The 15,326-nt window shown below is 44.7% G+C and overlaps 1 protein-coding gene across 1 annotated transcript; it reads right to left on the reverse strand.

Annotated features, from left to right (window-relative positions):
• Positions 1 to 6,993: 6,993 nt before the first annotated feature.
• On the reverse strand, positions 6,994 to 13,808 carry FAM205C (family with sequence similarity 205 member C). The gene is given in 6 exon segments (XM_037743656.1): positions 6,994 to 7,559; positions 11,034 to 11,140; positions 12,459 to 12,519; positions 13,046 to 13,091; positions 13,583 to 13,671; positions 13,674 to 13,808. Coding segments are annotated over 6 exon segments (618 nt in total). The 5' UTR covers positions 13,702 to 13,808; the 3' UTR covers positions 6,994 to 7,272.
• Between the last annotated feature and the right edge of the window lie 1,518 nt (positions 13,809 to 15,326).

Consider the following 15,326-nt stretch of genomic DNA (forward strand, 5'->3'; position numbering starts at 1 on the left):
TATAAGAAAAACCCAGAAAGCAGGTGTTCTCGAGGATGAAAAGAAATTGAAACCCTGGTGCATTGCTGGTGGGATTGTAACATGGTGCAGCCATTTGAGGAAAACAGTTTGGCAGTTCCTCTATTAATTACCATAATGATCCAGCAATTCCACTCCTGGGTATAAACACAAAGGAAAAGAAAGCAGGGACTCAGATACTTCCACACTGGTGTTTGTAGTAGCATTATTCACAATAGCCAAGATGTGGAAACAAAGATGAAATGGATAAACAAAATGTAGTATATACATAAAATTGAATATTATTTAACTATGAAAATGAACAAAATTCTGACACGAGGCTGGGCACTGGGGCTCACTCCTGTAATCCCAGCACTTTGGGAGGCCCAGGTGGGCAGAGCACCTGAGGTCAGGAGTTCAGGACCAGCCTGACCAACATGACAAAACCCTGTCTCTGTGAAAAATACAAAACCTGGCTGGCACACACCTGTAATCCCAGCTACTCAGGAGCCTGAGGGAGGAGAATTGCTTAAACTTGGGAGGCAGAGGTTGCAGTGAGCTGAGATCACACCATTGCAGTTCAGTCTGGGCAACAGAGCCAGACGTTGTCTCAAAAAAAAAAAAAAAAATTCTGACACATTACACTGTGGATGAACCTTGAAAACATTACACTAACTGAAATAAGCCAGATACAAAAGGACAAATATTGTATGATTTCACTTATATGAGATACTTAGAATAGACAAATTCTCAGAGACAGAAAGTAGAATAGAGGTTACCAGGGTCTCAGGGTTTGTTGGAAGGATTAGGGAGTTACTGTTTAGTAGATACAGAGTTTCTGTTTGGTATGATGAAAAAGTGTTTGAAATACATAGTGGTGATGGTCACACAACATTGTGAATGTATTTAATGCCACCAAATTCTACACTTAAAAATGGCTAAAATGATATGCTTTGTGTTATATATATTTTTTACCACAATTTTTTTTTAAATGATCAGTGATTACCAGGGATTTGAAGGAAGGGAGAGAAGGATGAATAGGCAGAGCACAGAGAACTTTTAGGCCAGTGAAATTATTCTGTATGATACTGTAATGGTGGATACATGTCATTATACATTGGTCAAAACCCACAGCATGTATAACACAAAAAGTGAACCCTAATGTAAAGGACGGGCTTTAGTCAATAATGCATCAATATTGGTTCCTCAACTGTAACAAATGTATACTGTAATGCAAGATGTTAATAATAAGGGAAAGTGTGTATGTGGGCCAGTGGTAGGAGGGGAATATATAGGAACTGTCTGTATTTTCCACTCAATTTTTCTGAAAACCTAAAACTGCTCTAAAGAATAAATTTTTTGGCCGGGCACAGTGGCTCACGCCTATAATCCCAGCACTTTGGGAGGCCGAGGCCGGTGGATCACGAGGTCAAGAGATCGAGACTATACTGGTCAATATGGTGAAACCCCGTCTCTGCTAAAAATACAAAAAAAAATTAGCTGGGCATGCTGGCGCACACCTGTAGTCCCAGCTACTTGGGAGGCTGAGGCAGGAGAATTGCTTGAACCCAGGAGATGGAGGTTGCAGTGAGCTGAGATTGCGCCATTGCACTCCAGCCTGGGTAATGAGCAAAACTCCGTCTCAAAAAAAAGAAAAGAAAAGAAAAGAAAAAAAGAATAAATTTTTTAAAAGAAGACTACAATATTAGTATTTTTATAACAGCTCTTTTTCACTCTGTGTTCATCCATTATTAATGTCTTTCCAGGGATTCAGCCTGGACAGGCAAGGGCAAATACAGGGTGACAATGGGAACATTAGTTAAGGGATAATGAGGCTGCTGAAAGAGAAGGAGATTCAGAGCATGTGGAAATTTAGTGGCAGAGGATGCCTTCTAGTCCCTCTAGTCCCTCTGGACTTTTACGCCAAGCCCCACTGAGGAGAGGGACTAGAATTTGAGTGGATGGTGGAGATAACTGAGCCCTTGTGTGAGGATCTCCAACAAGATGGAATTTTGAACAGAACAAGGACTTTCTGCTCCTGCTCAGGGACTCCCAGTCCCATGTTGGCAAGAGACTGGCATGACAGGACTGAACAAAGCAAGGTGATGCTTCCACATTCACTTCTGCACTCAGCATATTCTATGACTTCCCTGCTAGGGGTGACCAGGTACAAAAGTCGAGCAATCATGGTGGCCTGTTGCCTGAAATGACCATAATCAAAATCTCTGTGGGCGGGTGGGAGCCTGTGGGGGACCACAGGAAGGACCTGCTCCACCCACTGTAAACCAAAATGTGTGCACATTGCCCCCAGGTTCCCACCTGATGCTGCTGTGACCCTTCTGAGTCACCTTCTTTCACTCTGTGTCTTCCTCCTTCATCACTCTCTGCCCAACTCCCACCAGGCAGGCAGGATGTGCTTAACACAAAACCTCCTTTGATCTTTGGGGATGCTTTATGCAAACACCTGTTAAGTGTTGGCTCAGTAGGCCTAGACCTTGTGCCTCCATGGCCTGGAGGCCATCTAGGCACAGAATCAGCATTCAGAAGATAGACACATCCATGCTTCTTCCTATCTGGGCTTTCTGCATCCTTTTAGAAGTGGATACATTGTGCTAAATGTTGGGGGTCCTGCCCAAGTAAGAAAGTCCTGCCACCTCCTCCTTTTCACGATGGGATGGTGAGTGATCCTGAATTTCCTTAGGAACTAGAGGCATCCCAACTGTCCCTCACATCATGTCATAAAGAAGTCATTTTACATCTTGCACTTTCTTCAGCTCTTGGCTCTTCTGTGGTAGGTTGGAAGTAGAATGCAAAGGTGCCACCCTCTCAGGGATATCAGGTGGCCAAAGGCCTCTTTGTCTTCCTGCTTCTGTTCTTTCCTCCCACCTATATAACCTCACTGGTCCCTCACCTCTCTGAGCACTAGTTCGTCACCCCTGCCCTGTTTCTTCATCTCCAGCCCCATGCTCTTGCTCAGTCTCCATGCATTTAGAGCTTTCTCTGTGATCTCTCCTGATGGCACAGTATTCCAAGAGCACCTGCTGCACAGATATCAGCAGCAGCTTTGACCACCTTTCCCTGCCCACCAACACTCTCACACTGCCACCAACTGCTTGGGCCCTAATAGAAACTTTCCATGGTAAATTCCAGAATCCCTCTCTACCCCCAGTTTTCGGCCTTTGGTTCTCCATACCATTCCTCCTTCCCACAGCCATGTCCCTTCCCAGCTCCTCACTCATCCCTCTGGGTCTGTGCCCACACTCCCTTATATATGGAGAGATTCTTTCTTCTAATCCATGATGTCCTCCATCATTAATTCTACTCCTTTCTACCACCAGCAAAATATCTGCTTTTAGTAAAAGCCAGCTCTTTGACTTGGGTACTTGCCCTCACTTCTTCACTTCCACACCACAGCATTCTTTCAGAAATTCTCCCCTTGCCAAGCTGTCTTGCTTATCCCTCTTGACTGGATCTTTTCTATCACCATCCAACCATCCAATAGACTAAGTCCCCTGTCTTAAAAAAAAAAAAAAAGGGAAATGCAAATCAAAACTACATTGAGATACCACCTCACGCCAGTTAGAATGGTGATCATTAAAAAATCAGGAGACAACAGATGCTGGAGAGAATGTGGAGAAATAGGAATGCTTTTACACTGTTGGTGAGAGTGTAAATTAATTCAACCAGTGTGGAAGACAGTGTGGTGATTCCTCAAGGATCTAGAAATAAAAATATATACTGGGTATATACCCAAAGGATTATAAATCATTCTGTTATAAAGACACATGCACGTGTATGTTTATTGAGGCACTGTTCACAATAGCAAAGACTTGGAACCAACCCAAATGCCCATCAATGATAGACTGGATAAAGAAAATGTGGCACATATACACCGTGGAATACTACGCAGCCATAAAAAAGGATGAGTTCATGTCCTTTACAGGGACATGTGTGAATCTGGAAACTATCATTCTCAGCAAACTGACACAAGAACAGAAAACCAAACACTGCATGTTCTCACTCATAAGTGGGAGTTGAACAATGAGAATACATGGTCACAGGGAGGGGAACATCACACACTTGGGTCTGGGGGGTTGGGGTTAGGGGAGGAATAGCAAGGGGTGGGGGGACTGGGGAGGGATAGCATTAGGAGAAATACCTAATGTAGATGATGGGGCGATGGATGCAGCAAACCACTACCATGGCACGTGTATACCTATGTAACAAATCTACACGATCTGCACATGTACCCCAGAACTTAAATAAATAAATAACAACAAAAAAAAAACTCCTTCTGGATCCCACTGTGCTCTCCTGCACCTCTATGAAACAAAAACCTTTGAAAAAGTTGATTACACTTGCAGTCACAAACTGTTCTCCTTCCATTCTCTCTTGAATCCATTCCAGTCACATCTGTTCCTCCATCACTCACTTGGGGCTATTATTCTCAAGGTCATTAGTGATCTTTATATTCCTAAATCTATTGGTCAACTACAAGTCCTCATCTTAACTGACTGACTGGCAACTTCTCATTTTGTTGGTCACCTCCTTGAAACACTTTCCTTTCTTGGCTTCCAGTATACCACTCTTCTAGCTTTCCTCTTATCTTGCTGGCTGCTGTGTCTCAGTCTCCTCTGCCTATGGGTTTCTCCTCCTCTTCTCAATCTTTTAACAATAAAGAGCCCTAGAGACCAGTCCTTAGATCTCTTTCATTTACACTCACTCCTTTGGTGGTCATATCTAGTCTTATAGTTTTATATCTATCTATCTACCTACCTACCTACCTACCTACCTACCTACCTACCTACCTAGCTATCTTTATCTAGCTGTCTATCTGCCTGCAGCTCCAGGCTCAAATGATCCAATTGTCTAAGCAACATATATTCATCTCATACAATACAAATGTGAACTCCTGACTCCCCATCTCCCATCACCCAGTAACACCAAACCTACTCCAATGTCAGTATTTCCCATGTCAATTAATGCCAACTTCATCCTGCCAGTTGTTCAGGGCAAAAACATTGGTGTTATCCTTGACATTTTTTTCCTCTTATTGTCCACATCCAATCTATTGGTAAATCCTATTGTCTCTACCTTCAAACTGAATCCAGCACCTAAATGCCTGTAATCTCCTCTGTTGCTATAATCACTGGAGTAACCTTACAACTAATCTCCCTGCTTCTACCGAAATCTATACCCCCAATGCTCTATTTTTAGTACCATGACCTAAGTGATCCTTTTTAAGACATGTCAGATCTAAGCAGACTCCCTAACAGCTCCCCAATTTACTCAAAGTAAGAGCCAGCTTCCTTGCATTGACCTACCAGGCCTTATACCATGTGGCTCTTTACCACTCTGGAGTCATCCTCTACCACTTTCTCCCTTTATTCCTTTATTACTCTGCTTTAGGTTCACTGGCTTCCTTGTTCCTTCTGACAGGCTGGGCATCCTCCAACCTCCAGGCATCTGCATTAGCTATAATTTCTGACCAGAATGCTCTTCCTCATTTACCTACATGGTTTATTCTCATCACCCTATAGTCCTTGCTCACATGTTAATTTCTTAGTGAGACCTGCCCTGAGCTCCTTATTTAAAACTGTACCCCCATTCAAGTCTTCTCTAATCCTGTTACCCTGATTTTTTGCATATATCTGGTCACCTTCTATATACTATGTGTTTTATTTATACTTCTTTTCTATTCCTCCCAGGCATGCTCCTAATGTAAGCTCCTTGAGAAATCAGATTTTTTTTTTTGTCTTATGTTCACTGCTGTATTCCCAGTGCCTATAAAAGTGCCTGGCATATCATAGGTGCTCAGTATTTATTGAAGGAGTGAAGAATGGGTCAATGAATTCCATTCATTCTCCAGCTTGACAACCTCATTCTGATCCTTTAAACATTTTAATGTACTTTTTTTTTTAATTATACAGGGGTTTCTGCAGTGAGTCACCATTCTCTAACACAGCATGCTGTTGTTTGATGCTGTGCCTTTGTTCCTGTTGTACCCTCAGCCTGGGGAAGCCTCTCCACTCCCTACCTCCTTCAAGACTAGCGCCTGCTCATCCTTTGGAACTCAGCCTACATATCATCTCTCCTAGGAAACTTTCCATGAACATTCCCCAAAACTAGATTAAGTGCTCTCCTATGTACTTTCACCTTATTGCTTCTAATGAGTTTTTACATGACTGTCTATCCCAGAGTTCATGAGCTTCATGAGACAAGGCCTGTGAATTGTTCACTGTTATCTCTCTAGTGCCTGGCATAGTGCCCAACACTTAGTAAGTACTTGAATATTTGAACTGTTGAATGCAAGACTCAGTTCAAAGTTGTTTTTATTCTGACCCTTTTAGGGACCTCTTCATCAACTAGTCTTCATTCTAGGCAGCATTCATTCCATGCAAATGAAAGGCAATGGAGATTGGAACAGGCCACAGGACTAGAGCAGACTCTCAGGTGGGTTACCCTTAAAGATCTCAATAACAACAGGGAAAAGACAGGGAGATTCTATCATCTGGCTTTGACATCTGCCATATTTAGCTGTGTGCTTTTGATAAACACTCCTAAAGGAAGGAGCACCATGGCACTCTAAAAGACAATCCCTCCAGGTTGTGGGCAGACACTATATAGAAGCCATCAATGAATTTTGCCTGTGGGCCAAAAACGCATTAGACTCCTGGCCACTGCTTCTTATACTACCATCATGTCCTCATTCCTCCTCTGGGACCAACACACCATGGGACACCGTGATAAGAATTCAAGCCTGACCTTAACTTTCAATGCCCCTAAAACAAGTGCCTTTCTTGTCTGTTCAAGTCCGTTTATCCACATTCTAGGGTGGGGCTGGGAGGAGTCATGTGGAATGCTGACCCATCTGAAATAAAATGTGATTTAAGCTTCTCTACCACATAAGAAGTACTTTTTAGGTCCTTTACTCTCTCTCTCTGTCTATCATATAACACATTGAAAATGAAGAGGCACAAACAGGTGGCTCTTTGCTTAAAGTTATAAAGTATATTTGGAGAATGCCCTGCTTCACATGCATGTTAATGGAAATGACAATGAAAGCCTTTTTCAGGGGGATGCGGAGGTTCAGGAACCTATGAACTCCTTTTCTTGGAATGAGCATTCTTGTATAAACCAGTGCCTTCTGCTGAGGTGAGTTGAGACCTGGGATAGATTTCCTGGTTGAGTGGCATAAGTAATTTGAGGACAGAGTTTGGAGCATTTGTAGGAGTGGCACAGGACCCAGGATTGGCTGGACTGAAGGAAGTATCACTAGAACAGATTATTTAGGTACTGGGGGGCATCACGGAAGATCAGGCCTTCCTCCTCAGTAGAGGGAGGCTGAGCCTCAGGGTCCTCTGTTGTCTTCTCTGTTGTAGCACCCCACACGTGATCTTTGGTGACAGTTGGACTCTTCTCAGTGTTTTCTGTCCTGTCTTGGGTCACTCTCATAGCCTTAGAAAGGAGAATGGATTCCTCATGCCTTCGATCTTTCATTTCAGGGTTAATCCAGTGCAGAAACAGCTTCATCTTGTTATCCAAGCGAACTTCCGGAGCTTCTGGAAGGATGGCACTCTTGTGAGTATGGATGGCCCTTACCAGATCCTGCAACACTTGGCCCTAGAAAGTGTGGCCCTGCAAATTTTGCCCTGTAAAATATGGCCCTGAACTACTTAACCCTGAAAACTTTGGATCAGAAAAAAATTTACCCTTTAAATACTGTACTTGCAAAATTTTGGCCCAGTAAGTTGGCCCTTTAAGCTCTGGGCACTCCAAATTTGGCATTCTCAGGAATCCTTGTTTGGTTGAGATTATTCAGCTTACTCTAACAGCTTTGCAAATTATTCTTATCTGGTTCTTTTGCCCCAAGTAATGCTGGAGGATGCTCTTAGAACTCAGGGTAGGGGGAAGCTGGTGAAATAACCATAGCCAGCCCTGAAAAGATGGAAATGGGGCTCTGCAGATCCGAACAGATCCTTGCTAGTCCCTACTCACGGCAGCCATCTTAGCTAAACTAAAGTTTTACCTGAGAAAGATCCTGGAGATATATTTGGCAAGTTGTGAGCTCTGAAATTCTTCTTAGAAGTGTCCCTGTGGCCCCTGAACCTTGGCAGAATGGGTGTTCTTTCTGGCTGGGGAGAGCTCCAATGCTGTACCCCCTTCTCTGTGATTCCAAGCTGCTTTAAAAGTCATTGAATGTCACTGAGTCATCTGTTTTCTCTGCTGGGGTAGGGACTTGTCCTCACTCTTGCAAATACCTGGTCAAAGAGGTTCAGGGCCTTCCAGGCTGGGTTGTTCACTCTAGCCTCCAGCTGAACACAAAATACCTGGGCCTCTGTCATGCCCCCACTGGGTATGAGATCCCAGAATCCCAGTGGGCATGGGATACTGCTCTGGAACAGAGCGTGTAGCTCTGCTGCACTGTCTTTGGTTCAACTGCAAGCTATTCTTTTAGGCCAACCCATTCTGGATCTGGAGCAGTGAGAGTTCCAGAGCATCCTCCAGGATTACTTGGGGCAAAAAGACCAAGTAAGAATAATTTGCAAAACTGTTAGAGTAAGTTGAATAAGCTCAACCAAACAGAGGGTACAGGATTGGAGCTTGCTAGTGGGATAGGGAGTTTCTGGAGCAATGTTTTTCCTTGGTTTAGCAATCTTTAGACTCCTAAAGGATCCCTGAGTGGAGATATTCTTTGGGATCGTCGAAATTTCTTTCCTGGACTCCCTTGTCTTTTGGAACTTCCCAAATGTCAAGGAATTCCTTTTTCAGGTAGATACTGAGTTTGGCCAAGATGGGTGCCTTGAGTGATTAGGGGCTGTGAGGATCTGTCTGCCTCTCTAGTGGTACCACCTCCATCAGCTTGTATTTCAGTCCAGAACACTTGTACATTATCCACACAAGCCTCATTGGTGTCTTGAAGGCATGGCCCAGGGCTTATATATTGCTGTTCAGATGAGACTGAATCAGTGGCTCTGATGGGCTCAGTCTGTGATTGTGGATTGGTGAGTGACTGCCTAGACCACAGCCCTGGAAGAAGCCACATAATAGAGAGCAGGCAGCCCTGACAGAAAGGCCAAAACTTGTCTCAAGTTTCTCAGTCGCTTTGTGGGACAGGCTCTGGGCAGCTCAGGATCATCAGTAACAGCATCTGGTAAGGCCTGTTGCTGCTGGTCAGGGCCTGTTGGTATTGAGAATGTCCCTTCCTGATCTGTGTAGGGGCTGATATGTGTCACTCCCAGGTCCAGGTGTTTGCTTTCTGGAGGACAGTGGCACCAAGTTGCTGCCCAGGCCCTTGGGAATACCACAGATCCAGTGATTTGCAGTCCCAGTAATGGCAGATGTGGGCAGGGACAATGCCCTAGCAGATCTCCCCACATTTGTAATCTATGTGTAGCTCCCCACACATGATCTGTTGGCTCTGTGACATTACCTTGGCCTGAGGAAACAATTGTGGACTGGCCCTGCTGCCACAGTGGATTAGGGCAGGCCACTGTTCCCACTAGCCTCTAGTGCTCCATGCTGGGGAGACTCCCATAGGTCAGGGCTGTGCTGTTCCACGGCAGGGATTACTGGTCATCAGGTCACAGGAGCAACTGGATAGACTGCTGGATCTTTTGGATCAGGTCCCAGCAATGGTAAATCAACCCTCTATTTCAATTGCTCCTGGAGGTGGAATCCTAGCAGCCTCTGGGCATGCTCTAGGAGAATGCTGCCTCCCTCTTGAGGACTGACATGGCCTTCCCCAATCAAAGAGGTCCTAGATCTAGTGGGAAAGTCTGCCACATGTCCCAGGGCTTACATCATATGATTTCCTGCATCTACAGAGATCTCTGAACAACAGCTGGCAAACTCCACTGAAGCTGGAGCTGCCTCTACAGCAGATGCCACTCCAAGGCTTTCACTTAGCCTGAGTCAGATATAGGACATTAATCTGGGTTTCTCAGTGGTCAGATGAAGAATGTGGGGAAAAAGGTGGGGAAGGAGGGGAGGATTTTCAGTACAGAGATGAAGGAGAAATCATTGAAGAGAAAGGGCCAAGGGCTCCCCTGTTGTGGAGATCTCTAAAGGCAAACCAGAAACTTACTGTGCAGAAAAGAGAAACCACAGTAAGGTAGCTACAGATGTGGCACACGGAGGCCTCAGTGCATCCCCCAGGAAATGGACAGAGGCCACTTAGAAGCTCAAAGAAGGGAGAGGGTGGAGCTAGAGCCATGGGGTTTGGGATTTGTTCACAGGAATTTTTCTGCTCTGAGTCCATAGTGGATCCTTCAAAAACCCTGAAAGCTAGAGTGGACCATCTAGCCTCCCATGAAACCCAGAGTCAAGGGGATGGAAGCTCATCTCTTCAACAGAGGCCTTAGAGATGGCATTCAGGGTGAAAGAAATGGCTGTTTGTCTGTTTTCCACCCTTTGGAATATTAGAAGCAGTGTGGCATAAGCTGCCACAGAAACTCCTCCACAGATCTTGGGATCCCTCAATTGTGGGAATATGTGCATTAATATCCTTGTGCTTGAAGATTTCTCAGGACCTTTTGGACATTGCAACAGCAGTTTAAAGGAATGCCGGATCATAGGGTATTGTTTTAGGTTTGGGACCTCTGGGTTCAGGGAAAGAAAGGGAATCTAGTATTCAAATTTGTCCTGACCTTGGTGCTCCAGGACAAATTTGGAGTTGTTTTTCTCGCTCTCCTGCTGGCTTAGAGGAATTCCATGCTTCTCAAAGTTTGAAGACAGAGATCCCATGCCCTGGGACACAGCAGGGACTTGAGATCCCTGACCTCGCTGAAAGTGATCAGACCAGGAATCTTGGATGCTGTCTGCACCAGCTGACTGGGTTGCTGACTGGGTTAAAGATTTCTGATCTGTTAATTGTGACCGTGTTGTTGTTACAGATGCCAGTGAATGCTCTTTGGATTTCTCGGAACCCAGATCCTGACTCTGCTCAAAAGACGCACTAGACGTGGACAAAGCCTCTAGGCAAGAGGAGCCCTGTGATGGCCCCAGTGAAGTCAGGGAGATCAGGCTATTCTCACTCGCCAGCAATTGCTGAATATCCAGAGCCATAGCATTGCAGATTTGGCAGCAGGGATCTGCACACAGGATTCGCCGCACACTTCCTTCCTGAGGAAGCCAGCCCTGGCTGGGAGGAGAAACGTGACAAACATTAATGATAGAGTGACATCTGACTTCTCAGAAGAGTGTGGGACAGGGTTGCCACTGTTCTTTCCTAGATCTGAAAATCCTGGGGCCTACACTCTCTTGTTGTGTACCTCTCTGCTTTTCTTCCTAAGAAGATGCCATTTGGAGGCCAGACACAGTGGCTCACACTTGTAATCCCAGCACTTTGGAAGGCTGAGACGTGTGGATCACCTGATGTCAGGAGTTCGAGATCAGCCTGGCCAACATGGTGAAACCCTGTCTCCACTAAAAATATAAAAATTAACCAGGCATGGTGGTGCATGCCTGTAGTCCTAGCTACTCAGGAGGCAGAAGTAGGAGAATCACTTGAACCTGGGAGGTGGAGGTTGCAGTGAGCCGAGATCGTGCCATTGCACTCCAGCCCGGCAACAAGAGTGAAACTCTGTCTCAAAAATAAAATAAAAATAAAATAAATAAAAAGCAAGAAAAGAAAAGAAAAACAAAATGCCATTTGGCAAGTTTGGCTGGGTTGAAGGTCTGGAGCTTGTTGGGCCAGGCTTCAGAAAACCCATGGAGGGCGGGGGCATGGCCCTCAGAGAGGGCTGGGAGCTGGGGTCAGTTCTCTGTTGAACTTGTTAAAAAGCTGAACTAGGAGAAACAAGCCAGGTGGTTAGCTGATGGTGCATCACCAGGAACATCACCAGTTAGAACCCGGACCAGTTTCATTTGAGGCTAAGAAAGCCAAAGCCTGGTATTTGAGCTTGAAGTTCATGTAGGACCTCTGCATTCTGAGGTCTATTTGGTATCCCTGCTGATGTACCCAACAACTTTTGGGAATCAATCCTGTTCTCTAGAATTATTAAAAAGAAAAGATGATAGGCTGCCATCTGAGGGCTATCTCCCTAATGACAGAACCAGAGGAGGTAATGTCAGCAGAGTCCAGTCAGACTCAGAGGAGAGAGAACAAAGAGAATAAAACAGGGATGACTTCTTTATCCAAAATTCCTCTTGACTGAATAACTTATCTCATGGCTGAATGCAACCCCATGTAGAGTCTTTTATGAATTATGCACTAGTACAGGCCTGAATTCCAGAACTACTGTGGCCCTAGCCCAAAGCAGAATTGGGTGACTCTTCCCTCCTGAGATGTCTGGCCCAGCTCCCATGTCCTGTCAACTCTGTCAGCCAGTGAACCAGCCTCCACTGTCTATGTCTCCCTCTCAGCCATTAACCCTGTTCTCATCTCTACCCCAAGCTAAGCTGAGAAATGATCACAGACCAGGCTAGCAGCTGGGAGACTGCAAAGAACAAGAGATTACCTTTTCATGAGAAAGAGCAGCTTCCACAACTTCTCGGCTTCTTCCTGGGAAGTTCTCCTAGCTGAGGAAACAGGAAATAGTGTTACGTGGAACAGGAGAGGATTCAGGGACATCGTATAAGAAGTTGAAGGCCTTTCAATGAGAGGATACTGAAACCCCCAAGAGTCAGAACACAAAGTCACATCTGTGTACAACTTAACCATTTACGATGTGTTGTTCTGGATTCATCTCATTTGTTCTTCACCATCATACTGGGAGTGAGGAAGGATCATCAGATGCCCATTTTGTGGAGAACAAGACTGAGAGTTGCAGTGACTTCCACAGGGTTGTAAAACTAGTAAATGACTCAGTTAAGGACTTCTGCCCTACTTCCTCATTCTTTATTCTCAGGAGGATAAGATAGAGAATTTTTTTAATCCTTTGGTTTTCCACCCAAGGAAGTCTTTCATGAGAAATTGTCCCATGGGGGTACTAGAGCCTGCAGTGGTTAGAGCACCTGGTTCCTAGCACAGGGGTCATAGAGGGCCAGGATCCAAGGGAACCTTATCCACAGTGGAAGTGAATCAGAGGAGAGACTGGGACTTTACCTTTTGATGTTGTATCTCTAGACTTTTGTTTAACTCTTCGGTGACACTTAAAGACAAAAACATTAAACATAAAGCTGCTACCGCATTTTTCCCATATCTAAAATGAAACAAAACTCATAAACATTTCCCAATCTTTTTCTGTGTTTCAATTTTATATACTCTTCTACCTTTCCTTTCTACATTCTTCTCACCCCAAGACTTTCCTTATTTGCTTATTTCTGACTCACTTTCAGGCTCTTCCATACTCCATGCCTCCCACCCCCATTCCTTTGATAAGTTCTGTGGGGACTTTAGGATGGGACAGGAGGAAAAGTGGAACAGATTAGAGAATGGATGGGTCTAGAAGTCAAAGGAGTTCAGCCATCAAGTGGCTCTAAATGACCCCAACTGAAATAATTACCCAAATTGGGAGCTCTTCTGGTATCCAGTGAGGAAACCCCCTTAAAAAAGCAAGGAGTAAGAGTAACAAGAGAAAGCTGGGGGATAAAATATTGTTTGAGGCATATCAATTTAGGCATGGTCATAGTGTTTCCCTACCCGGCAACAGCTCCTGTTAGGTCCCAACCTTAATTTTTGGCGGCTCTTTTTCACTTGCCAAATAATTAATGCAATAATGCAGATGGATCATCCCACAAAACAAAGGTAGGACTCAACATGATCTAAACCTCACTAGCCATCCCTCTCCCTAGTCTTTCACTGTCTTGAAACCTAATGCCTCCAGATTCTACACCTTGTCATTTCTGCCTCACAGAAGAGGGATGAAACCACCAGATTGCATCACAAAGCCCTCCTGTTCTGCAAGACAGGGATAGCATCACAGACCTTTATCTGTTTTTAGAGAGGCTTACTGTGGTAATTCAATGTTCACACGAGGGTGTCTGGTATTCTGTATGGGCTACAGAGCCTGGGGCAAAAGATGCTGAGGTCAGGGGCAGCATGTACCTTTTCATGTTCTCTCTACTCTCTATACCCTTATGACTCAACTCTCTCCTTTACTACAATGGCCTGACACCTATCCCTAGATAACTGAGTTTCTATGCACACTATATGTCCTATAAGAGAGATAGTGGATAGATCAGAGGAACTCTATGAACTGTACTGGGAAGATAACAAAAACAAACCAACCTGAGGATAGGGCAGGCATCATATTGTTAAATCTTGAAAACAGATTTTTAATGTCACCAGCAATGATATATGGTCAGTATTGAGAGGTTCAGAAAGAGGACAGTATATGATGTATGAAGGAAAGGACAAAGCTGTTCTTTTAAATAACTTTCTGAGAGTTAAAGAAGGACTCCTCCCAGTCTGTGTGGTCTAGCCTTAGATTGGTGAGCAGAAATTGTAAGCACTACCTTTCATGGAGGCACATGAATAAGGCTCGCTTCTGGAGCTCCGTACAAGGCTTGATTTTCCAGAATTGCTTCTACAGATTTTATACCATCTAGCCTGTTCATGGAGATGAATTATTGGGAAGACTTTCAATTAAGGTTCACAAACTTGTGATTCTTCGGTTGAATCCACCATGGTTGGAATGTTTGTCTGAAAGAGTGTTTTATGAAAATCTGAATTTCAATAACTTTAGGCAGAGCAGGATTTCTCCCCATTCAACCCCTGGTACCTACCACTCCTATGCCCACTGATTCTCACATTAATGTTAACTTCATGACCCCTGACAATATTACGGCATGCCTCCAACACCCTAGGATTTCTGAATTTCTTTGAGAAGTTCTTGCCCTGTTAAGAGTGGTTGGTCTTAGGCTCAAAATCTCTGAGAAGGGGCAGTGGCTCATACCTGTAATCCCAGCACTTTGGGAGGCTGAGGTGGGTGGATCACCTGAGGTCAGGAGTTTGAGACCATCCTGGCCAACATGGTGAAACCCCATCCCTACTAAAAATACAAAAAATTAGCCAAGTGTGGTGACAGGCGACTGTAATCCCAGATACTCAGGAGGCTGAAGCAGGAGAATCACTTGCACCCAAGAGGTGGAGGTTGCAGTGAGCCAAGATCACACCACTATACTCCAGCCAGGGAGACGGAGTGAGACTCTGCCTCAAAAACAAACAAGTCTGAAAAGGGTATTTGATCCTTCCTCCAGCATTTGTTCCTCCACCTGGTAGGAATAGTGAGCACTCAATAAGTGCTTAACCCTAAGTTGGGCAGTGTTGAGGACAAAGACATTTGAGTTGTGTTGCCTACCTGCTCTCAAGATTCTTAAAAATCTGGTTTCAGGCCGGGCGCGGTGGCTCACGCCTGTAATCCCAGCACTTTGGGAGGCCGAGG

The sequence above is a fragment of the Cebus imitator genome, unplaced genomic scaffold, assembly GCF_001604975.1.
Source record: "Cebus imitator isolate Cc_AM_T3 unplaced genomic scaffold, Cebus_imitator-1.0 Scaffold149, whole genome shotgun sequence".
NCBI classification, from domain to species: Eukaryota; Metazoa; Chordata; class Mammalia; order Primates; family Cebidae; genus Cebus; species Cebus imitator.